Consider the following 26,371-nt stretch of genomic DNA (forward strand, 5'->3'; position numbering starts at 1 on the left):
AATGCCTTATTTTTCATATAAAGGCGAACTTGTGTGATCCAGTGGAACATTAAAAATGTGTCGCAACTTTTGTTTCTGCAATGTTAAGACTTTTCTTAAGTTTGTAGCAGTAGTACTCTCCCAAACTATGTGAGCATAATTAATTTGATAGTCAAATAATGAAATGTTAAGAATGACCTTAACTTTTAATGGCAACAACTCTTTATTAATGTATGTAACTCCTACGATGCTTGAAAGCTTGGAAACAACATGTTAGACGTAATCATCCCAAGACAGATTTTCATTAAAAACTACAAGAGTCTTGAAAGCATGGAGTATATCTATTTTTGAGTTACCTAACAACAAATCTGTATTAATAAAAACTTTCTTATTTCTGGGACGAAAAAGTATGGCCTTTGTCTTAGACGTGTTTATTTTTAACGCGTCAGCCTTTGCCCAATCATGTAGCTGTGCTAATGAGTCGTTTGCTTTAGTGATGAAATCATTAGGATACGCAGCAGGAAAAAGTGTAGTCGTTTCATCGGCATAAATTATATATTTAATGCTCGGGTCGATATGGACAATGTCATTTAAATTGATATCAAATAAAAAGGGACCAAGGATACTGCCCTGAGGTCCTCCTGATGTTATTGGTTTTACAACTGACGAGAAACCATTGAAGTAAACATACGGCTGACGATCATTTAAATAAGATTTTAACAGCGTTAGAACATTCCCACGTATTCCATATACTTCTAATTTTCTAAGTAAGAGAGAATGGCTAAGAAAGTCTAATGCTATTGTAGATCGAATGCTTTTGTAAAGTCTACAAACCCACCCAAGGCCAATTCTGTTTGCTCAAAAGCATTTTAAATGAATTCTTTTTGCTCGAGTAAAGTCTGTTCTGTTGACTGTTGCTTACAGGAAGCCAAACTGTGACCTGGTTAGTACGTTGTGTTTATCGGAAAAGTTATTTATTTTGTCGAGAATAATTTTTTTCTAATCCCTTAGAGAAAACTGGAAGTATTGACACAGGTCTATAATTACCAATGTCGTTCTTATCACCTTTCTTATGCAACACTGTTACTTTCGCAAGCTGTAATCGTTTCAGAACCACTCCCGGCAATAAGCACAGGTTGAATATGTAGACCAAACAAGGTGAGATAATATCGATTACATGTTTCACAGGTTGAATTTTTATCCCATCTGCATCGCTGCTTTTATATTGTTTAGTCCTTGAAATACTGAAACAACTTCAGCCTCTATTACAGGGCTCAAAAAAGGGGTTCCTGATGGACTACTTTGATGTAACTGAGTGCGCCATCAGTAGGACTGCCTGGATCAAGATTGACAAAATACCTATTGAACTCGTCTGCCAAACGTGCCCCCGAGATCTGTTCCGTGCCACGCTCAATCTTCGTAACAACGGTTAGATTCGTGCGGCGACATAGGAGTGCGTTTAGTTTTTTTTCCAAATTTCATCTATGTTGCCTGCTGAGGTCTCAAAAAAATTGCAAAAGTAATAATTTCTCACGCATCTAATATTTTATCAGTTTGTTGCGAAATATTTTAAAAGCCTATTACATCTGGATGACGAGCAGCTAGAAATTTAGCATAAAGTTTATTCTTTGTTTTCATCTTTCGCAGAAGTTCCCTTGTCACCCACTGCTTACGTATGTTCTTTGACTTCAAAAATATCTTAATAGGAAAACAGTGATCGTATATTTCTAAAATAGAAGCAAAAATAAATTAAAAGCACTTTCAGCGTCGGTCTCGTTAAGCACAACACGCCAATCGACACACGAAATTTGCAGTTTAAACATTTCCATGGCTGTTTCTAAAAAGTCATAAATATATTGCGGTGCAAGTTTCTTTTTGGGCATAGTACACTTCTCTAAACACATATATATGCCAAAATAATCATTTATATGTGTGCACATTGTTCCGGTCTTTATATTTATTTCATGCAAGTTGGTTTTAAATATGTGAAGCAAAGTGGAAGTTGTGAGAGTCACTCTTGTTGGTTCCTTAATAACATTCTTACATCCGTAAACGCTTAATAATGGTTCAAGTTCCCGTTTTATAGACAAATCCCCAAGGATATTAGTGTTTAAATCACCGCCAATGATTACACGCAGCTTATTTTCACTTGAAAATGTCAGCAAAGATTCCAGAAACACAAAAAAATTTTGCACATTTCCAGTTGGCCGACGATATACGACGCCCCTTCAATATTTTTCAACTACCACACAAAGAACATCATAATATTCTTGCATCCAAGTAAAATTTGGCACTTGGTCGGACTCGAAAGGGCCCACCACCTCGTGCTGCTGGAGTTGCCTGGTTAGGAACATCGCTTCATAGAGCAACTCGTTAAGTACACGTGAACGCCCTTCACCACATGCTGTTACGTTGTTCAGTGTGCTAAGGAGCCAGGAATCCTAAAGTGCTTCTTTGATCTGCTAGCGTGACCTGATCTCCCCATTCTTTCGTTTAAAAGTAAACGGTCACCTTCAATCTCATTTTAATGTTCAATTTCTAAGCAATTTCAGCGTGTTCAGTGAAATCTCATGCTTTCCTTTGTAGTATTAGCCGTTGCACTTTTGCGGTGGAAAGCTAGAGAGTTTCCAGGCAGACATCTATTCCATTAAAGTTCTTTTCCTTCCTTTCTTCCTGATAGGGCTGATGTGTGCGTGAATATGAGCCGCGTTTACTTATCTAGAGTCATGTGTGGGGATTTTTTATTGCAAAAGCACTACTTCGCTAGGAAACTCGCAAAAGCCGATGTCAATCTGAAGCCTCATTGACTTTACTCTCTACCGCCTCTCAACCCGTTTTTCAACCCGCCTAGAGATCCTCCGCCTAAATAGGCGTCTCTAGCCCCCGCCACGTAAGAAACTTTCTCCAGAGGACTCCTACCACCTAAGACGCATCCCAACACATTTTTTTCCCAATCTCCACCACCTACGCAGCATTCACCGAAAATTATACGCAGGTATATGTCCTTTCTGTGACAAAATTCCCACATTCACGCACATTACATGGACATGCTAAGCTAAACCGACCACTTAAAGCGAGACAACGCGGCACTGGAACAGTGGGAGGTGACGCTAGCCAGCGGCACCGTGCAAGAACATTACGCACTGGACGCCATCGCCAAAGCGTCAGCTGAAGCCGCTGGAGTCTTGGGCTGAGGGCCCCACGCACAATCGGCTCCGGTCTCTTTTTTAAAAATAAATGTCTATTCTCTCTCTCTCTCTCTCTCTCAGGTACCTGAAGAAATAAATAATGCCGGGACTGAGTTTTGAAGCCACAGTGGCGCGAATAGAAGAGCTTCGCTCGCGACTGCACGTGAGCACTGGGCGATCGCACCTCGTGTGGAACTGTTGTTGTTTGACTCACAAAAGGGCACATAACCACAATGGGGATTGACCATAACCAGGCGGCGTCTATTTCCATTGCAGATTGCATGCGGCAATCATGGTATGGCCAAAGAAATCCGGGCAACTCAGTTTCCGTGACAAAGGTGGTTGCAGGTGGTTAGCGGGTCTAAAATGCTTAAATTTAGGCGAAGGAGTAAGTACAAGAAAAAGGAGGGAAAAGAAAAATATTAACAAAAATGTAAACTATAAAAATGTGTTAAACTGCAATACATGGCGCGTCGTCATCTTCGTCAGATTCCATCTGTGCGCAAAAGGCATGAAAAAAAGGAAACGCGCTTAACTGGCTCAAATGGTAAGTGGACACCTCAATCGCATATTCAGGCACGCTGCGGTGGTGTCCACCTCAAAAAACGGCTTTCACAAAATATTCTGTGCTTAGCAATGTTAAGGCGTTAGTAATTGTTTGGACAATCTTTATCTTCGCAGCGTATTTCTATGAATATGACCGAAGATTTCTTCTTTTTCACTTTCCAGTGGCCAGCTCTACAGTGGCTTTGTTGCTGCTCAGCTCACCGTGCTTCACACGTGAGAAACATTCTGTTTTTTGCTTTAATGCATGCGCGCGTGGCGAGCGTTTTGACCAGGGTGGTATTCAAGAATTAAATCAGGTCCTCGCAAGAAATTTAGTTACAGTCACTCGAGGACAAATGCCTCTTCAACTGAACTCCCATCGTCTGTAATCAACCCTGTCCTCAGCCAATTGTGGTTGACCTAACCCTAGAAACTTGCGGACATCTTCCTCCAACCTGGCTCTCCACTGCCCTTGTTAGGAGTTAACGCCGTTATCTCAAAGGGCTCTGAAAAGCGGGTTTGACATTGCAAATAATACGCTTGCATTATGTAGAATAGAGGCCACCGAGTGTTCATGTCGTGTACAGGACCTCAAAAGCGAATCAATCATTTACAATGTATTTTGAGAAATTCGCTCTTCGACGGCTCGCGGCGACCTCTCGAGCCGAGCTTTCGCCCGAACTCGCACACAACGCGTTATGCAGTGCTGGTTGCGTCAGCAGCGGAGGGCTGTCATTTTTTCGCCGGCACGTCTGTTCTGACATCACGCGGCTACCCTGGCCCGGCCGAAAGCTTCGCCCCTTCCCCACTCCTCCTGCGCGCGTCGGTAGCCGGCCGAGGGTCCGAGTGAGTGGGGGCGGCGCAGGAGCGCCTACATTTCAGAGTGGAAAAAATGATGAGAGGAGAGAAAAAGGCGCGAAGACACGTAAAATGTAATTTTGATTAGAGATAACTCAGCTTCCACAAAACGCATTAAAGAATTCTTCCTGGACGATAGTTCTTGAAACAGGGTCCTTTATTATTGTAGGCACACCGCTAATTTATTCGTAGCCCCTTTCAGAGCCTCCTTAAGGGAAGATCGGGCGGCTTCTGTAGGCGTCACAAGCGCTGCCCACCAACATTTCATTTTCTTGATTTCGACGTAGTTGACTGGCGTTTGTTCCCATAGCCGCTCTGAGTTTGTCCTATCTCCTATGATTTTCTTTCCAAACATTTGCTAGCCTGAGTGTACTTTTAAACCAGTTAATTATTTACTCTCATTTTTCGAGCTCAGTTGCATGATCACAAAGACCGTAGGCTTATTTCAGGCAAGCAATATGGCATCTAAAGTGGTTTTCGTCTCTGCCTATTCAAGCTGACTTACACAATTTTGCAAGTCGTTAATTCAGACCAATGTTTGCTCGCACCGAATGTTTTAACTCAGTCGTAGGCTAGTCTATTCAGTTTTAGTAGTACTTTTCTTGTGTATAACTGCTGTCACTAGATAGTTCTTCTTGATATTTTCCCCGACATTTACTTGTTCCTTTTGCACAACGGCCTTACGTAATTACTGCAAACATGTTTGCATTTCTACCTCCTTTCTTGCAACCTGCGCTGCGTACATATTACTAGGGCTAGTTACATTCCATAGAGCTATGCAGTGCGCCAGATTAACATGCCTTTCCATTTGCGCTATTTGCTCACACAATGTGGAAATTCAATCAAAAACTAAACAAGAAGCGACGTATTTTTTGGCTTAGTTAATTCTATTTTCCTCGCAGTTCCGCAAATGACACCCTGCTCCATCCAACCTCCGGACATTGCCAACGGCAGCTACGTAGAGCTGAAAGAGGCGCGTCTTGCCATGTACAACTGCAGTAATGAATTCAGGCTGGGAGGCCCCAGCAACCTCACCTGTGTCCCTTCCTCCGACGGCAAAGACACCTGGCTCCCAGACCCGGACCCTGAGTGCGTTGGTGAGTCCGAACGAGCAAGAAAAAGTAGTTCTGAGACTTAATTATTGATATGGCTAATATGAATTCTGTGGAACTTCGTCATCTCCCACTATAGTGATGATACAAAAACAGAGCCAATTTTATGCGGTCATTGCGGGTAAAGTTTGCGCTAAAGCGTCTTTGGATCCTCTGCGAAACTTCGAGGTCCACGATGGCGTAATTCGTATATTTGTATTCAATAAAAGCATTGCGCTGGATACAGATACTACGAAGCTCCCCCCGATGCTTAGCGTAAGCGTAGTTTTGCAGTACAGTGGCTTGCGAGCTGTGTACAATATGTTATTTGTGATTGCAACAGGCGCCAGCTCCATGGAAGGCTTTCGCGCTGCATTGTTTTGTCGTTCAATACACCTGTTAGCAGCTTGGAAGAAATACTGTTGATTCCACCATTGTGACTGGAGGACACGGCAGGAGCGCACCGCAAGCCCGCGTGGTATTATTCTAGATGTACTTAAAATGCTTCACCAATGAAATAAAATTTAGCTCTAACGGGAGGACACACTGCAGAAGCCAAAATGAGTTCTTCTATTGTGGAAACAAAGCTTTCTCTGTTTTGGAAGTGTGTCGAAACAAGGCCTTAGAAACCGCAAGACTTGAGACTGCGCGTGGCGAAGGACACGCGAGTTTTGGATTGTGGTTGTCGCTCACCACTTGTCTCAAGTTACAACTACAAATTTGCGTCGAAAAATCATGGCAGCAACAGCTGAATTTATAGCTTCTCGCTTCCTTCTTCCGTTTTGTATGCCTTTATCCATGTTGTCTCATATTTTGCCAATTACAACGGTCGGCGTATTTTGCGCGTTGCCCATTACTTTGCAGGGATCGCGCTCATTATGTGTGCAAATAAACTAAGCCTGGGCCTGAACAGATTTTTAGTGTGAATTTATTTTATTTCCGCGAAGCACATGCCGCTTGCTTTCGAACCAAATTTGACAATGCTTTGTAAAGAAAAAACGAAAAACATCCAAGTGTTGTGTGATTCACAACAATTATTCGAAGTGGGTACTTGACTACTACGTTGCACTCCTACGATCTGATTTTTCTCAGACACATTTTAAAACCTAAGACTAAAAGAATCGTAAGCAGGCCAGCTCCGACGAAGTCCGCGATGTTTGGAGAACATTAGGATTTATTCATCTATTCTTAACCTCTCCCATATTGATTTCGTAGACAGTATGTGAATATATCACTACTGAGCACTTAATACAAGGTATGAGGCAAGTACTTATCATCCTTGTTCCTCTATTCGTGCAGCGAACCAGAACTGTTCAGAGATAGACCTGAAGCATGGCGGCTATGAGGGCGATTGTTGCTCCCCGGGTCACAACGTGACCTTTTACTGCGATGACGAACGCTTCCACCTGGTGGGTGCTGAAGAAGCTACGTGCCAAGAAAATGGTGCCTGGAGTGCGATGATACCAATATGTGAAGGTTAGATGGATTTGGTTTTATTTCCTTGTATCATCAAGGCCTGCCTTATGGTTTATTGGGTTAAACGTCGCAAAGTGACTCAGGCTATGAGGGACGTCGTAGTGCAGGGCTCCGGATACTTTCGACGACCTCGGGTTTTTTAACCTGCACGAACATCGCACAGCCCACGGGCCTCTAGCATTTCGCCTCCATCGCAATGCAACCGCCGCGGCCGGGATCGAACCCGCGTCTTTCGAGTCGGCTGCCGAGCGCCATAACCACAGAGCCACCGAGGAGGCGCCATCAAGACCTTTTTACAGTACGCGGAGCGTGTCAACTGAGAACATTTGCAAGAGAACAAATATATGTATATGCTTCAAATGTACGCAGTCATATATACAATGCGGATTTATCCAAATTTTAGCGGCGGTCGGCGAGGTGTAAAGGAAAGATACGTCCGTGCCGATTTTATGGAACGGTTTCGCTCATGTAGGCATTGGCTGCTGAAATACTGTCGGTCTGTTTGATGATGCTTCTAATACACACAGTTATATGCATAATGCCGATTTATCCACCTTTTGGCAGATGTCGACGAGGGAAAAGGAAGAGATACGTCCATACCGATCTTATGGAAAGGTTTCGCTCGTGTTTGGATTGGCTGCTCAAATCCTGTCGTTCTCTTTGGTGATGTTGTGAGCTGTTAACAGTCAGGACATCTCTTGTCTTAATGTGACGTCACCGAATACAGTGCCAGTATCAATGTCGAACGTAGTTTTAAGAAAGCCAAAAGTACCTCGTGATCACTTCGTCATAGGTGTTGCATTGTTACAGCGTAGATGAGCCGATGTGTACACTGAAGACAATTTAGGTTGTGCTCAGTATTCCACCATGCTCGGTGAGGTCCCAGATGCGGCCGTCACCATCCGAAAATGTAAACCTCGCCAACAGGCGGACCCGGCGCGGTGGTTCAGTGGTTAGAGAGCTCGGCTGCTGATCCGGAGTTCCCGGGTTGGAACCCGACCGCGGCGGCAGCGTTTCGATGGAGGCGAAACGCAAAGGCGCCCGTGTGCTGTGGGATGTGAGTGCATGTTAAATATCTCCAGGAGGTCAAACGTATTCCGGAGACCTCAACTATGGCCCCTCTTTCTGCTTTTCTTCTTTCCCTCCCTCGTTTACCCCCTTCCCTTACGGCGCGGTTCAGGTGTCCGCCGAAATGTGAGACAGATACTGCGCCATTTCCTTCCCCGAACAGCCAAATAAATTCAACACGCGGCAATTTGTTCCGCAAAACATTCTGGCTTGAACGTGTGGAAAACGTGTATTGGGGCAGTTGTGTCCTCGAGGACAAGGTTGGGCCTATAAAGAATATTTAGCCCCGGTTTCGACTGGTTGAAGCCAGTACGGGCTGCTGTGAAAAAAGGCATGCGGCGGTGACATCAATGAAGGTAGCCGTTTTGTGCGGCTGGCCCATACGACCCACAAGCCACAGGGGCTCACGATAGACAGCGTTGCACTACAAGACACGGCAAGCCTGTGGGCCCACGGGTTCCGGAAAATATTTGTGCCGCGAACGCTTCGGCCTGCCCTCGGCGCCGCAGGGTGCCGGCCCCGCCGCGGACGCGGGGCTCATGTTCAGCCGAAGACGCACCCCTCTCGGACTTGACATGTTTATGAGGGTCACCCAGCGCGGCTGTTCCCCACTCCTCTCGCGTCGGAACTCGGGTTGGTCTGGTTTTGGACACCAAGGACGCTTCCTTCCTGGAACCCGCAGTTTGGTCACGTGATCAGGCCGTTCGAAAACGGAACCGTCAACGGAACCGCCCAGTTCGCAGCTTTAATTAATGGACAAAAGGAGTCTTCCTCCGACAGCGGAGGAGAGCAGCTGCTCGGGGAGCCAATCTGTACGTTCCAATGGCCTGATGCCATCTCCTGTTCCTTTGGGTTCAAATCTCTGAATAAAGACGCAATTCCTGATCTTCACCGAGTCCGCAGCCCGTACCCCGAAACAACAGTCTATAGCGGTGTGCTGCGCCAAGACTCGCAGATAACTACGATATCAAAACCCCGGATGCCTGGTGACGTTCATCCTTGAATTACAGTACAGCTTGAGGCAGTAGAATAGTCGCTCTGCAGATTCCACAGAAGGGCTTGTGGGCGTAGGGACCCAAGTAATTATAGGAAAGGCTCATTGCGAGTCTTGATGTTCGATGGAGACCTGGACCGCATAGTGAGGGGGTTAGGGAAGAGGTGAATGTGTATAAATTTGAGTAACTAACAGATTCTGCGGTAGCTCTAGCTGAATTTCGATGTTTACGCAGTGACCAAAACCGCTGCACAATTTTCTCACTCGTGATACCGCATACTGAGAGAATGTATTTTAAATGCGACTTAAGCAGAGATGCAAACAAATGACACCTAAACCTGCGGGGTACTAGGTACCAAAGTTTAAACAGACTGGAAATCACTTCAGGCAGTTTGTTCGATGTAGCTAATTTTGTTCGTTATGTGATTCTTATCATTAGAACTATGAAACGAAGTGTTTTACAGAGTGCACTGGCCTGATAACGCTAGTATATAAAATGGTTGGAATTTCACGTTACTGTGACTTGTGCGCTTAAAATCTTCTACTTTGTATGTTTAATATTCAACTTGAGACCACTTGCTTCTAGAAGCTCAAAGCTCTTTCAGCCGTATTTTTCAGTCCGTTTAGAGCAGATTTATATCCCTCTAACCAAATAAATTGCTTGAGCGATGAATGGACTGAACACAAATAATAGGAAAATTACAGCTTCATGTACTATTGAGCTTTGATTTTTTTTGTTTACCCACCAGACACGTACTGCAAGGATCCAGGAGTGAGCCCGGAAGGTCACCGCCTTATTGTCCTGAAGAATGAAGCATACGAAGGAGAATGTTGCCCTCCAGAAACCACAATCTACTATGAATGCAATTACGGTTACAATTTGGAAGGCGAGAAAAACATCCGTTGCGGCCTTAACGGAAACTGGTCTGATCACCGACCCATGTGCAGACGTGAGTTCCCTCCTGAGCAAAGGAGTTCTGTAATGACGGTTCCATCCGTTTATATTTGTGCTTGCGCTGCATAATTCTGAAAGCACATCGGCTACTCATTTCTCAAAGAGCTTAGCATAATAAGCTGATAGGAAGTTCTTACAAAGGGGGAGCATAAAGAGGATAAATAGTCTGCGATTGCAGCAAATTGTTGATAAGTGAACAAGAGCAACTTTCAAGTATACTTTCAGACAATGGTTAAGAGCGGCGACAAATATTGTTGAAAGAGTAAATATGTGGAAAGGAGTTGAAAAAAAAACACGGTAGTACAATAAATGGGATTCAGGAAAATAACAAGGAATTCACAAGAAGAGTAAACGATAGCTAAAACGTGAGGTTATCAGTGAGTAAATTCTTTTAGAAACTCGTTCACGATGTGTTGGCAGTAAAGAGGTAATTAGACATCATCATAGTTAGCAGCCTGACTGCACACACTGCGGGGCAAAGACCTCTCCCATCTCTCTTCAATCAACCCTGTCCCTTGCCAGCTGCGCCCACCATATGCCCGCAAAGTTCTTAATCTCATCCGCCCACTTAACTTTTTCCCGCCCCTGCTACGCTTGCCTTCTCTTGGAATCCACTCCGTTACCCTAACGCGCCAGTGGTTTTCTTGCCTTCGCATTACGTGCCCTATCCAAGCCCATTTAATCCCTCTTATTTCGACCTGGATGTCATCAACTTCATCATCATCATCATCATCAGCCTTACTACACCCACTGCAGGGCAAAGGCCTCTCCCATGTCTCTCCGATTAACCCGGTCCTTTGCCAGCTGCATCCAACCTTTGCCTTTGCCTGCAAACTTCTTAATCTCATCCGGCCACTTAACCTTCTGCCGCCCCCTACTACGTTTACTTTCTCTTGGAATCTACTCCGTTACCCTTAAGGACCAGCGGTTATCTTGCCTTCGCATTACATGCCCTGCCCAAGCCCATTTCTTTCTCTTGAATTCGACTAGGATGTCATTAACCCGTGTTTGTTCCCTCACCCAATCTGCCCGCTTCCGGTCTCTTAACGTTACACCTATCATTTTTTTCCATGGCTCGCTGCGTTGTCGCGTTGTCCTTAACTTAAGCTGAACTCTTTTCGTTAGCCTCCACGTTTTTGCCCCCTAGGTGAGTACCGGTAAGATAAAGCTGTTGTGCACTTTTCTCTTGAGGGATTTTTAAACTACCACTCATGATCTGCGAGAACTTGCCATATGCGCTCCACACCATTCTTATTCTTCTAGTTATCTCCGTCTCGTGATCCGGATCAGCTGTCACTACCTGCCCTAAGCAGACGTATTCATGTATGACCAAAAAGGAACGCCGACCAAAAGGTTGTTGTTTAAAACGAAGACGTTTCGGCTTCCATACGGAAGCCTTGATCACTCTTCCGTATCAAGGCTTCCGTATGGAAGCCGAAACGTCTTCGTTTTAAACAACAACCTTTTGGTCGGCGTTCCTTTTTCTTCATACATGAATCTTCTACCCGACCAGACGAGTTTTCGTCAGACATTAGATTTCAAGTAGACGTATTCCGTCACAACTTCCTCTTGCTCTCGCTGCCAATTGTGAACTTTTGTTCCCTTGCTAGGCTGTTGAACATTACCTTGGTTTTCTGCATGTTAATTTTTAGACCCATCGTTCTGCTCTGCCCTTCAAACTCATTGATCATGATTTGCAGTTCACCTCCTGAGTGACTCAGCAAGGCAATGTCATCAGCGAATCGCAGATTATTTAGGTATTCTCCATTTATTCTTAATCCCAACTGTTCCCAATTCAGGCCTCGGAATACCTCCTGTAAACATGCGGTGAACTGCATTGGCGAGATCGTGTCTCCTTGAGTGACGCCCTTCCTTATTGGAATTTTATCGCTGACTTTATGGAGGACTATAGTAGCTGTGCAGTTGCTATATATATCTTCCAGTATTTTGGCATAAGGGTCTTCTACCCCCTGATTACGCAATGACTGTATGACTGCTGAGGTTTCCACTGAGTCGAATGCTTTCTTGTAATCGATGAAAGCTATATCGAGAGGTTGGTTATATTCTGCGCATTTCTCTATCACCCGATTGATAGTGTGAATATGATCTATTGTGGAATATCCTTTACGAAAGCCTGCCTGATCATTTGGTTGATTAAATTCCAAGGTTGCCCTGACTCTATTAGCGATTACCTTAGTAAATACTTTGTAGGCAACGGATAGTAAGCTGATCGGCCTGTAATTTTTCAAGTCCTTGGCGTCTTCCTTCTTATGAATTAAGATAATGTTTGCATTCTTCCAAGCTTCTGGTACAGTCGAGGTCATAAGGAATTGCGTATACAGGGTGGCTAGTTTTTCTAGCACAATGTACCCTCCATCCTTCAACAGATCTGCTGTTACCTGATCCTCTGCAGCTGCTTTTCCCCCTTTCATTGCTTCTAAGGCTTTCTTTACTTCATGTTTCATTACTGGCGTGATGACGCATTGCTGTGCACTGCTGTCTTTCTCATTAACGCTCTGATTACATTGGCTGCTGTTCAGGTCTGTGTAGAACTGTTCGGCTACGTTAACTATCCTATCCATATTGCTAATGACATTGCCCTGCTTGTCTCTTAATGCATACGTCTGGTTTTTACCTATGCCTTGTTTCCTCTTCACTGCTTTTAGGCTACTTCCGTTCTTTAGAGCATGCTCGATTCTCTCCATATTAAAACTTCCTTATGTCGGCTACCTTACGCTTATTTATTAACTTTGATAGCTCTGTTAGTTCTATTCTGTCGGTAGGGTTAGACGCCCTCATGATTTGGCGCTTCTTAATCAGATCTTTCGTCACCTTAAATAGCTTTCCGTTATCCTGTTGAACTGACCTACCGCCTACTTCTACTGCGCACTCCATAATTATTGATGTCAGATTATCGTGCATTGTATGAACATCAATGTCGTCTTCCTCAGTTAAGGCTGAAGATTTGTTTTGCAGCGCTATCCTAAACTCCTATTCTTTCCCTCTTGCGGCTAACTCGTTAATGGTCTTCCGCTTCACCAGCTTTTTCCGTTCCCTCTTCAAGTCTAAGCTTATTCGCTAAAACGCAGCTTTCCGCGCACGGCCACATCCTGAATGGGGCCAGCTTTAGCGCATAGTATGAGGTCGACTTCATTTTTAGTTTCTCCACTGGGGCTCTTCATGTCCACTTCCTGTTTTCTCGTTTGCGGAAGAAGGTATTCATGATCCGTAAATTATTTCTATCCGCGAATTCGACTAACGACTCTTCCCTGCTATTTCTAGAGTCTATCCCATAGTCACCTACCGCGTGGTTGTCAGCCTGCTTCTTGCCCAGCTTCGCCCTGAAGTCGCCCATCAGTACAGTGTACTGTGATTTTACTTTATTCATTGCCGATTCTACGTCCTCATAGAAACCTTCGACGGTCTCGTCATCATGGCTGGATGTGGGTGCGTAGGCCTGCACCACTTTCAGCTTGTACCTCCTATTCAGCATAATTACTATAGCTTCTACCCTCTCGTTTATGCTATAGAGCTCCTCTACGTTGCCAGCTATATCCTTATTAATGAGGAATCCCACACCTCGTTCTCGTCTATACTCTAATCCACGATAGCATGGTATGATTCAGTCCTTTAGTAATGTTATACGCCTCACCTGTCCTCCTAACATCGCTAAGCACAATCGCATCCCATTTAATTCCCGCTAGTTCCTCGAACAGCACTGCTAGGCTAGCCTCACTAGATAAAGTTCTAGCGTTAAACGTTGCCAGGTTCCGATTCCAATGGCGGCCTGTCCGGGGCCAGAGATTCTTAGCACCCTCCGCTGTGTCACAGGTCTGACCGCCGCCGTGGTCAGTTGCTCCGCAGCCGCTGGGGACTGAGGCCTGAGGGTTAATTGGTTTGATCATAGAAGATTGTGGCCAAGTACTACACCAGGGTGGCTAAATCCTGCTCTGGTGAGAGAGTGCGTTGTCGGTTCTGGTCACCGAGATCAGGCCGCACTCCAGGCCTGGTTATGCAATTCCATCGACACGCGGATTTTTTTAAACCCTGTGGAGAATTGCGCGGCACCAGGATTCGAACCCCGGTACTCTTGCACGCGAGGCGGATGCTCTACCTCTACGCCATCGCTGCAGCATTTGATCCCTAACCCAGTCCTCACTCTTCCGGTCTCTTAACGTTACACCAATCATTTTTCTTTCCATAGTAAGGTGCGTGCGTTGTCTCTAAGTTCACTGAGCCCTTTTCGTTCGCCTCAACGTTTCTGCCCCGTAGGTGAGTACTGCTAAGATACAGCTGCTGTGTACTTTTCTCTTGAGGAATATAGCTAGACTGCCATTCATGATCTGAGAGAAACTGCCATATGCGCTCCAACCCATTCTTATTCTTCCAGTTATCGCCCTCTCATGATCCGGTTGAGCGGTCACTACTTGCTCAAAGTAGACATATTTCTTTACCACTTGGTGCACCTCGCTACCAATTCTGAACGGCCGGTCCCTTGCTAGACTGTTGAACATTATATGATATTCTGCATGTTAACTTTGAGACAAACCGTTTTATTCTGCCTGTGTAACCCATTGATCATGCTTTGCAATTCATCTCCTTAGTGGCTCAGAAAGGCAATGTAACCAGCGAATTGCAGATTATTTAGGTATTATTCATTAACTCTTATCCGTAACTGTTCCCAATGCAAGACTCAGAATACCTCCTGTAAAAATCCGATGAATAGCATTAGCGAAATCCTGTCTCATTTTTAGTCTCACCATTGGGGCTCTTCCAGGATCACTTCCTGTTCTGTCGTTTGCTGAAGAAGGTATTTATGCAGAATCGTAACTTGTTAGGCCAGTTGGTGCATTGTACCAGGTCGCGTGCACAAGAAAAGTGAATCACAAGGACGACGCTGGAGACACAACTGAAAATTTTACTTGGTCAAAGAAGCCAGCAGGGCAGGGCGCACATGCGCGTGAGCAGACAATGCCGACAAAAAGAACAAAAATACTGCTATCTTGCACGCGGAGACTAAGTCCCAGTCATGAATCAGTATTGTTTAGAAAAAAAATTGACTGACGTATCGCTTACGCAATCACTGCGTGAGTTTTTTATTCTAAAAGCTTCCAAGATTTCTCGCTCTATATTTTTTTTGCCTCCGCCGATGATTTTCACACTGCTGAACAGTGGAGTGAGGTTTCAACTTTTGTTGAATGTTTTGGGAGATTGGCCGTATTATCAGGTTGCAGTCTTAACCGCTCGTTAATGCATTGGCCAGTATGGCCGATATAGGCCTTACCACATGACGGGGCGGAACGAGTAAACAACGTTGGTAGTACATTTTATGGATATTGGTGCTTCAATTTACAATCTTTTCTTGAGGTCTTCGCAGGAAAACGGGAACATGACGAAAATTTTGTGATTGCTGAAAACACAATGTTTACAACATATTTCATTGCCACCTTTTTGATACAATGTGAGACTTTGTGCATATAGAGAATAACAGCAGGCCTGAAATCCTTGTGTACGCGTACACAATTTCTTGTGTACGCGACCTCTTCGGCTGGTTCGTCTACAAGGTACCGATGATCCGTAAATTATTTCTATCTGCGAACTCTACTAATAACTCTCCCCTGCTATTCCTAGAACCTATCCCACAGTCGCCTACCGATGGTCGCCAGCCTGCTTATTTCGCAGCTTCGCATTGAAGTCGGCCATCAGTACAGTTTACTGTGATTTTCCTTGGTTCATTTTTGGTTCCACGTCTTCTTAGAAGCTTTCAATGATCGGGTCATGGCTGGATGTAGCTGCGTTGGCTGGTACCACCTTCAGTTTGTACCTTCGTTTGAGCTTAATTGCGATAGCTGCCAGCTTTTCGTTAATACTGTATATTTATTTGAATTCTTCATTTCATTTTAATTTCCTTAGCACCCCATTTTTTGGGTTAATACATAAAAGGTGGATTTTAGATAAGAGAGTATAAGATTTTTTGTTTCAAAATGATAGGTGCGACGTGGCTTTATCTAGAAAACTGATGGCAGGCGGTGGCTGCGATCTCATGGAGAACGTTATTTCAGTCACTTGCTGCTTGGATGACCAATGCGGTGAGACGTGCTTAATGGCGCTGCTCAGACATATAGTTGCTGTCTAAGTTGGGAGAAATAAAATTTCTGAAATAGGCATTGGCTAGAAATGCGGCGACGGAGGGAAAGACTCGATAATTAACCGTGTAGCTTGAGGGATGAAACACTAGTATCGGATGAGCATGAGCGATGAATGAAGCGGGTGGCTGTTTTTCACGGCTCCTAATGAGCCAATGAGGTATGCTTGTTGTGGATTCCAAATGGCGAATGCGAACTCAAGTTTTCACTTGATGAACGTTTTCTAAATATTAAGTTCCATTGCGAAGATGACATTTAAGAATGCCTACTTTTGATCGCAGTTGAGATTAGTTATGTTGCATGCGCGCGCCATGATAGATCATTGCTAATTGTGATGTCTAGGTAAGTATAGAAAAGGACAATTTTGATAGGAGAACCGGAAATCGCATACTCAAATGAATACAGCTTGCGACGGCGATGAAAATATATTGGGTTTTATTTAATGGAATCAAGTGTCATCAACCAGTGATTGCATCATGCTTGAATGCGGTGTAGGTTGTCTTCGAGGGATTCCTGACCAGCGTCGTTAGTAACTGGGACTTAAATATCACAGTCGTCGGCGAATAGACGGATATGACATGATAAATTTTGTGGAAAATCATTAATATAAATTAGAGATAGGAGGGGACGAAGGACCGTTCTTGTGGAATGCCCGATTTTACCGTTAGACGGATAGTTGAATAGTGGTTAACAAGGGAAACTGAACATTGTGTAAGCAATTCTTTTGCCTATGTAATAATTTCTGGATGCATATTCAGTTGGTAAAGTGTCAAGAGTATACGTTGTTGAGATACCTTATCGAATGCTATGGTAAAGTCTAAAAGGATGGCGTCAGTTTGCAGTTAGCATCAAGGTTGGAATGAAGACCGTGACGGAAGATAGCAAGCTGCGTCTCGCATATTAGGCCTTCGCGAAATCCACGTTAGAATGGAGTGAAACAATCATCATTGAATCTAGATGCTACATTACCAGGGAGCACATGACATGTTCTATGAATGAAAGAGGAAAGCTAGTCAGCGAAATGGGGCAGTAGGTCCGTGGCAAATTTTTGTTACCTTGTTTGGAAACACGAAGGACCTTCCCAATTTTCCAGTCTTCCGGGTTGATACCTGTGGCAAATGACTGGGAAGTCAATAAGTGCAAGAAGTTTGATGAAATGCATTTGGTCTTCTTGAGAAAATTCAAGCTAATTTCGTGGGTTCCGCCTAACGATGGGGTTTTTAATTGGTGAATTGCGCAATAAATGCCATTTGTAAAAATATTGATGGGTGGCGTTGCCAGTTCGCTATTAGAAGGTAGTGAAAGAAATGGTTCTCCAGGCTCTTTTGTGCATACCGATGACAATGCTGCTTTAAACATGTCGCCACATTGAGCATCATTCACAGTGTCGCCATTACCGCAAGTAAGAGGGAAGTCGAACGACTGCTGGTGATGCATCACGTCCCAAAATTTTCTCAGGCTACTGGTTGTCATTTTGGGCAGGTCATTGTGCTGTATAATTTATCCCACGCACAGGAGCTCGGTTTAAGATTCGCGCACGGTACAGCCGCTTCTTTTTGCTTTTTATTCTTTTAAGTGTTGTGCTGAACCAAGAATTTTAATGATTGGTGTAGTATAAATCGGTTCCTTAGATCTCTTATTTCAAGTTGTAAGATTGGCCAGTATTCGTCGCCTGTGTGCTGGTGGTAGTGCAGTTCCAAAGCGGGGAAGGGGGAATTCAAATAATTATTCATTGTTACGCAGTCAGCCTTATCCCAAAGCTTCATTGATTTTTTGGACACGTTCCTTTCATCTGGACTCAATAACTGTATGGTACACTGATTTTCTTGAGGTAATAGAAGCTAAGGTCTAAGAGTCACTAGTTAGAGATTTCTAGCATGTTTTATAATATCTCTGTAATGCGTGTTGGCTCAGTTATTGGTTCTGAAAGATTAAAATTAAGATTAAAATAAACTTTAACGGTAGCTAGGAAGCAAATGACTAAGAAAAGTTGTCGTATGGCGAAGTTTTGGTTGAAACTGCTAAGGGATGACCAATGCGGTGAGTCGTGCGTGATGGCGGTGCGCAGATGTATGGCTGCTGTTTAAGCTGGGAATAATAAAATTTATGAAATAGACACAGGCTAGAAATGCAGGGTGAAGAGCAAAATAAATGAAATTCACTGAGCGAAAACCAATTAAAAAGGATGTCTCCTTGGCTTTGAGACAGCGCCTAAGATGACATTCCACGTTCTATGAATTGTTCAAGACGGTAAATAAAATGTGGAGTTCTTGAAAACCCCTCATCTCAATGCTGCTCGAGGCTTGTTTTTCTTTTGAGAAAACTGAAAGCAAAGCGTTGTTTGAAAATTGAAGATAACCTCAAAGATATGCTCTGAGAAGCACACACTGCTCGGCCTTTGGAAAGGATGATCAACAGAAAGATATACATTTTGAAGTGGACCTAATATTCCAGCTCCCGGATACTTTTTTAACAGGCACAGATGTGCGCTTGTCGGCAGTAGAATTCGCTATTTCGGGCGTCTGAGTTGCAAGGTATTGCGTAGTACCGGTCTGCACTGCACCGCTCAGAAACGCTAGAAATAAATCTCATAGCAAGTCCACCTAGATATCTCGCACCCAAACCAGGCAACCTTGTACACTCTACGCGATTTTTCGTCGTTTGAAAGTAAAGGGGAACATAAGTTATGCGAGATGAATCTCTTTTCTCCGGAAATGTTTGGTGAGAAAAAAGAATAACTAGAAGAATTTTCAGGACAATATAATTAAGCCCCGATAGAAAAGAGACGAATGGAAGGACGAACGCCGTGCTATTTAGCAGCCCCTCTTCAGTCTAAGTCACCAACTTTGGTGGTATGTTTGCTGATTAGGAAACTGCAGCCTTTTGTAACTGAAAGCCGTTAGCCAACGTGGCAAGTGAAAAATGTAGAGATAACGTTGTTAATAAACAAGAGCACCTTCACTCTTCGCGCGGAGGCCAGGAATGTTGCTTCAAAAAGGCCTAGTAGCATCGGTGCGATCAGTAGTTGGGATGTGGCGCATGTAGACGACGCTTCTGGAGTCACGTACGGAGGTGAGCTGCGTGGTTCGCGTAAAGGCTAGGCATTATTTGATTTCGTTGCACAGTAAACCGGTCAGGTTCGAACCCGACCGCAGCGGTTGCGTTTTTATGGAGGAAAAACGCTAAGGCGCCCGTGTGCTGTGTGATGTCAGTGCACGTTAATGATCCCCAGGTGGTCGAAATTATTCCGGAGCCCTCCACTACGGCACCCCTTTCTTCCTTTCTTGTTTCACTCCCTCCTTTATCCCTTACCTTACGGCGCGGTTCTGGTGTCCAACGATATATGAGACAGATACTGCGCCATTTCCTTTCCGCAAAAAACCAATTATTATTATTGCACAGCTAACAGAACGTTATATACCCAGTGACAGTGGAGCGACGCTCTATAGGGACAAACGTCCGGTCATCGTCGGGGCACCGTACACTCGACGCCCCCCGGCGTGTTATCGCCATGCTCTGCGGAAAGACGAGACCAGTCAGGAAAGAAGGCCGTGCCGATACGTCGCTGGGTGGCATCGAGTCGGTGTTGCACAACCATTGCAGCTCCGGGCGTGAAGCACTGGGCGTCAGTACACAAGGCTCGGACACACATTTTTTGCGCCAACGACGCCGTTATAATCGCAATGACAATGTTTTAAGACTTACGAAATCCTCCTCTGGTAGCTTGTTACTAAAGCAGCCACACTTATCAGAAATGGCAATGGGCGCGGTAAATCTTGACTGGGCTACACTTACCTTTTCATGCTGCGTACATAACGCACCTATTCGCAACCTTGTGTCGCTTCCGGTGGTGGTCTGGTGAATTTTCGGAGTGATAGCAAACCCAGGCTGCAACCGACGAGACAGCCCTCTATTTCCACTGCGAGCATGAACATGTTTTCCTCGTTCAGTTGTTGCTCTTTTTTGATCAAGGGTTGCGCTCTTACATTGCTCGCTTGAGACGAACGGTTGCGCTTTAACAAGTTATTTGTGGCAGAATAAAGGTTTATAATTTGTGCATTCAGTCTAGAGTAGGAATAATGGTTGTAGGACAGTAGTTCGTATATGAAAGGACGAAAAATATTTTTAGTGTATGCAGGCACCATGTAATTATTATGTTATATCCTTCAAGTCGGCTTAAATATGAAGAGAGAACGGCAGAAACAAGCGAAGCGGAAGCTAATTAAAGGGTTAGTTGTGAGACGGAAAGCAGTGAAATTCAGGAGTTTGCTGCACAGCAGATATTTCGCATTAACAGAGGAAGATGACCCTGATGTTGAAACAGTGGACGATAATCTCACAGCTGTCTTTACGGAGTGCGCTGCAGAAGTACGCGGTTTGACAGGATCACGAAAAACTATCGCAGGAGACGAAATACCTGATTGAGAAACGCCAAAGCATGAAGATGTCTAACCCTTAAGAAAGAATAAAAGTATGAGAGCTACCGAAGTTAATAAAGAAACGGAAGGTAGCCGTCATAAGGGAGTATAATATGGTGAGAACCACGCTCTAAAGAAAGGCTTTTGCACCACAGCGGTGAAGAGGAAACTAGACATGGGTAAAAAACCAGATCTATGCATTAAGAGACAAGGAGGGCATTGCAATAGCAATATGGATAAGATAGTTATATCGCCGAAGAGTTCTACACAAATATATACGGTAGCCAATGTAATCAGCACGTTAATGCGTCAGACGTTTGCACAGAGCAATGGAACATTCTGTCAGTAAAGAAAAAGGAAGTAAAGAAAGCCTTAGGAGCAATGCAAAGGAGAAAAGCAGCTGGTGAAGGTCAGGTAACCGCAGATTTCTTGAAGGAAAAAGGGGAGGAGGTGGTCGGAAAAACTACCCACTCTGTATATGCACTGCTTCATGACCTCGAGCATAGCAGAAGCTTGGAGGAACGCACTAAATACCTTAATTATTAAGAAAGCAGACGTCAACGACTTGATAAATTACAGACCCATCAGCTTACTGTCTGCTGCCTACAATATATTTACTAAGGTAATCGCTAATAGTCTCAGGACAACTTTACACTTTAATCAACCGAATGATCAGGCTGGCTTTCGTAACGGATACTCCACAATAAAGCATATTCACGCTACAAATGAGGGGATAATAAAGAAATACTTACAATATATCCAAAATCTATTTATTACCTTCTTTGATTATGGAAGAGCATTTGATTCTATGAAAACCTCAGCAGTCTTAGATGCATTGCGGAATGAGGCTGTAGAAGTATCTTATGTAAAAATACTGGAAGATATCTGCAACAACTGCACAGCTACTTCATAAAGTCAGCAATAAAAATCCAGTAAGGAAGTGTGTTAGGCAAGGAGACGATGATATTCGCTGCCTGTTTACATGAGGTATTCCGGTGCATTACCTGGCAACACGTGGGGATAAGAAATGAAGAATACCTAAGTAATACGCGATTCGCTGATGACATTGCATTGCTAAGTCAATCAGGAGATGAACAGTACAGCATGATAAATGAGGTAGACAGGCAGAGGAGGACGGTAGGTCTAAAAATTAACATACAGAAATCTAAAGTAATGTTCAACAGTCTAGCAAGAGAACCACAGTAGCGAGGTGCTGGAAGTGGGAAAGGAATTTGTCTACTTAGGGCAGGTAGGGACCACTCATCCGGATATGAGAGGGAAATAACTAGAATAATAAGAATCGTATGAAGTGCCATATGGAAAGCTTCTCTCGGATCGTGAATGGCACTTTACGAATGTCCCTCTAGAGAAAAGTATACAACTTTATCTTACCAGCACTCACCTATGGGGCAGGAATGTGGAGGCTAACGAAAAGGTTTAGGATTAGATTAAGGACACCGCAGCGAGCTAAAAAAAATGATAGGTGTCGTGTTAAGAGACCGGAGGCGGGCTGGGTGGGTGAAGGAATAAACGCGGCATAATGACATCCAAACGGGAATTAAGAGGAAGAACATGGTTTGGTAGGGCATGTAATAAGAAGGTAAGGTAACCGCTGGTCGTTAAGAGCAACGGAGTTAATTCCAAAAGAACGTAAGCTTAGCAGGGGGCAGCAGAACATTGGGGGGGGGGTGGTTACGGTGGCCGCAGCTCTGAAAAAGCGAGGTTAATTAGAGCGACATAAGAGAAGCCTTTGCTCTGGAGTGGGCGCAGTCAGGCTGATGATGATGATATCAATGGCGGCAAAGTTTGCAAGGAACTAAAACAGTCGTGGCCGTTAAGCTAATATGACACGAAAACGCGAAAACATATCCTACCAGGCTTTTAACGTCGTGATTTGTTGTGATGCTGACTGAGGAGGTAGGAAGGCGTAGTGCTACGTCCTTTTAGACACATGGATGCTGTTTGCGGCCAGCTTTTACATTACTCTTTTTTAGTATATTTTCACGGTTTCTAAACAAACGCTTTGTCTGCGGCGGCTCCTAGACGAATGCTTTCTTAGAGAAAATGGTTAGTGGAATCAGTGGGACATAAAAGAACCTCTAATGCATATTCTACCATTTTCTCCCCACGACGGAGTGAATGCGAGGCATCAAGCAGAGATATGTTTCTGAAATTCAGGGAAAAGAGATAATATTTATTTTTGGCGTGGCATTAAATTTGTTACTAGAGAAACTGACAGCAGAGCCCAGGCAACAATTCTGCATGCATTTACCAAGAGCATAACCTAAATCCTCCGTCCAAAGTTTATAAGCCGTGAACATTGCTTTTGAGCCAGACCGTGTGGCTTGTAATGCATCTTTAGCGATCACAATATCCCCGAGGTATGAGGATGTCCGGTACTGCCTTCTCCAGTTGTCAGAACTTGCGCGAGTGTTACAGAATCCTCACTACAGTGCTTAGAAGCTATAGAAGTCACATAATTCTACAAGCTCAGACGGCAAAGTATCTCTAAGCAATATACAACTCTAACCTGGCGGGCGCACACGCATTGAGCAAGTTCCTGCAAAAAGAGTTCGGGCCAGTGTAATCCTGCGCAGGCTTTGCAGTGCTGGGTCAGGCATGAGAAGGCACACACTTCTGCTGATTGATGAAATGTACGGCCACCCAATTTTGGAGTTGGGCTCTGTTTATATTCTCAGCAGCTGCAGCCTATAAGCGATCAGACTCTCTCCAAGGCATGGCGATGTAGCACTTGCACGAGTGGTACAGGAGCCTCACTACATAGCTTAGAAACAAATTCGCTTGGCTGCAAACTTCTGAAAAAGCCTCAACATTTCACTCTTGCGCCTTGTCTCCACTGTGGCTTCGCGTGTCTCTTTTCCGTCATCGCGTTTCGCGCATTTGGATTAAACCATGCGCTCTCCCTGCTCATGGTGAACTTGGCGCTCTTGTCGCGTCCGCTGAACATCCTTTGCTCCAGTAAAACTGTTTTTTTGGGTTAGTTGGCTCATGCTGAAAGTAACATGAAGACGGTGCGACCAACGGTAATAGAAGAGACGCACATATGACACCATCAGCTCCTGGTCCTGTCGGTTGTCTGTCTTTTCTGTCCCTGTTTGTCGCCCACCTTCATATTACATCCTTTTTATCGGCTGTGCGATCAGTCTCTCGAGCTTGGCGCTTTGCTCCTAAGTCACGTTCATCTACCGTAGTATTCTGACCGGACCGTCGCTTCCGCTCAGACGCCGCGGCGCACTTCTCCACCGATACAACTTCGCGCGACGCAGTTGGCGCTTGTTCCGTGGCAGGTTTGGAGGCATACAAGATGAGAGAAAGGCTGGCTGAAGTGCGCACTCCGCGTCCTTAGGGTGCTCCGCAAAATGATTGGTTCCGAATGGCTCCGAGTGGTCCGCAACTGTGTCCGAGTGGCTGTCAGTGTCTCCGAGTATGATCCGTTTGGCTCTAAATGATGAAGTTTTGGGACGTCATACCTCATTACGTACATGACACGAGACTCTCAGGAATTTGAAAGTTTCGCCTTTTCTTAACGGTAATTTCCTTTGGCCCAGTATGCACAGATATGATAAATTTTTAAATCCTCCATCTGTAAGGCACATCCTTTTACACCGTTCGGCTTGCAGATTGCAGTGCTGGCCTAGTAGCTTGAGCATCCGCCTCGCATGCAAAAGTGCAGGATGCGACTTCCAGTGCAGCTGAATATTCACCGGTGATACAACGAGTATGTGGAGTTCGCTGACCTTTTCGCGAACTCGTTGGTATTGTGTTCGCAAGGTAGGCCGCTCCAATGGAGTCGGAAGTCGCCAACAAAGGGACTCGTCCCGTCTCGGCCTCCCCTGCTTGCGACGGACGTCCTCGTTTACACCGCGCCGCCTCGGGCATAATCCGCCTTGAAAAAGCCTAACCAGATACAGCTGTCGACATGTCTGCGTCGTCAAGGGGTGACGAGACTTCGGCGATGCGGGAGAGATACAGCTGGATGGGGACCGAGTGCTGGGTGACCAGGAAACGGATTATTCCCTTAACGACTGTGTTCTCTTTGTTGCTGTCAACAACCTGAGTCATCGCCTCGTCGGCACATGTTTCTAGCATCTGTGGTGCCGTGGGTGGCGTGGGGAACGGAAGTCGCATTTGTGTTGTGTGGTTATCTGAAACCTCCTTCGCAAATGTTTTAATCAGAACCTTTTCCCCAATCTCTGATCAGTGGGCGGACCTTATTTTCCTTTCCCTAACCACTGATTGGCGAGATGGGTCGTTTGTTATCTTATTGGTTGCTTTCCCCGATAAGGGCGGAGACAGAGGGTTTAAAACCAAGCGCTCTGGGTTGAGCGGGGGCTGAATTCGTCTGATCCACGATTTAGTCATGTAAATAGTTTTCTCCTTGCTTTGTTTCTTCTCGTTTTTTTACCTACGTTGTAAATAAATAGTTAACCTTCTCCTTTCCTTGAGTAATGTGAATGTTTGCGAGTAGAACCACCGGGTCATCAAGAAACCCCGATTTCATCATCAAGTAGTTTCCTCTCATCGCCACCGGAAGGGGAAACTCAACTGGCGCAGTCGACACAGGATCATAACTTCTTTCTACTCAAGGCATTGGACGGAAGGTGAGAAGAACAAGTCGGTGGAAAAGCTGTTTGTCCCAAAGGAGAAAAAGTGAAGCTGCGTTGAAAGACGTCGTCGAGAGCTTCAGGATCACGGGTCGAGTTCGAGAGGACGTCGGAGGCTCAAGTCAGCAAGGAGCTGAGGGAACCGGGCAACGACAAGCCATCGAGGGTTCGATTCAGCGAGCTTCTGAAAAGAACCAAGCGTCCACATCGAAAAGGTTGAGAACCAAGCGACCCAGTCAAACCAGGCAGGAGTCAGCGAGCTGCTTAGAGATCCAGGGCTCAAGCCGTCCGCATCTAGGAGCCTGTCGTTATCACTGAGGACGACGAGATTACCGTGGCAGAGAGCAACGAGTGAGGTAGGAGATCTTTCTGCTTTCTCCGAATTCACCATGTCGGTGTAGTGTTTAGTGCTACAAACGATAATACAGAAAACGGAGATGGCTGCCGTACGGTATGATCGGGAGGGCATGATGCGACGCGTTGAGCAGGAGGAGGCAGAAAAGCTGAGTGAAATTGACAATTTTAAACTCCAAATTGAGCTAGAAAAGAGAAAACTTGCACAGATGCAGTTGAAATTAAGGCAAGGGACGAAAGTTGATAGCGAGGTCTTATTCGCAGCAGTTCAATGTTATAACTGCATGAAATTTGGACATTCGATGATTAACTCTCCGAACTCAAAGCAAGAACCAGATGTTCCCGCGGTGAGGGCAGATGTGTGCAAACTAGTAGCTCAGGTAAAGATGCTGGCGCCTGATAAGCTACATTCCCAGTCGGAGATGACTGTCAATAAGGTCAGTCAACCAGATGGGACGGAAGATCTGGCATGCGGAGACTTGCATACCGAATGTCAGAGTTCTGAAACCTGTGTGGATTCAGGGACTGAAATAAAATTAACAGGAGACCAAATTCAGTTACTTTCTAGGGGTGAGTGCTCTGAAGAAACGAAACAGGAAGATGCGGTTCTCCAGGTAGCCGACGCTGATCTGTCGTGTGTGCCGATGACCACAGCTTTGAAAGCTGAAGCGGT

At 44.8% G+C, this 26,371-nt stretch overlaps 1 protein-coding gene across 6 annotated transcripts in view; it reads left to right on the top strand.

Moving 5' to 3' along the window:
- The window catches only part of LOC144099516 (P-selectin-like), a 138,955-nt gene that overhangs the window by 12,504 nt on the left and 100,080 nt on the right, over window positions 1-26,371 (top strand). For all 6 annotated transcript variants that reach the window (XM_077632875.1, XM_077632879.1, XM_077632877.1 and 3 more), the window contains exons 2-5: window positions 3,897-3,947; window positions 5,474-5,668; window positions 6,962-7,138; window positions 9,950-10,150. In XM_077632875.1, coding sequence (XP_077489001.1) covers window positions 3,897-3,947; window positions 5,474-5,668; window positions 6,962-7,138; window positions 9,950-10,150 — 624 coding nt within the window. The remainder of the gene's footprint in view (window positions 1-3,896; window positions 3,948-5,473; window positions 5,669-6,961; window positions 7,139-9,949; window positions 10,151-26,371) is intronic.

The sequence above is a fragment of the Amblyomma americanum genome, chromosome 7 (assembly GCF_052857255.1).
Source record: "Amblyomma americanum isolate KBUSLIRL-KWMA chromosome 7, ASM5285725v1, whole genome shotgun sequence".
Classification (NCBI taxonomy): domain Eukaryota; kingdom Metazoa; phylum Arthropoda; class Arachnida; order Ixodida; family Ixodidae; genus Amblyomma; species Amblyomma americanum.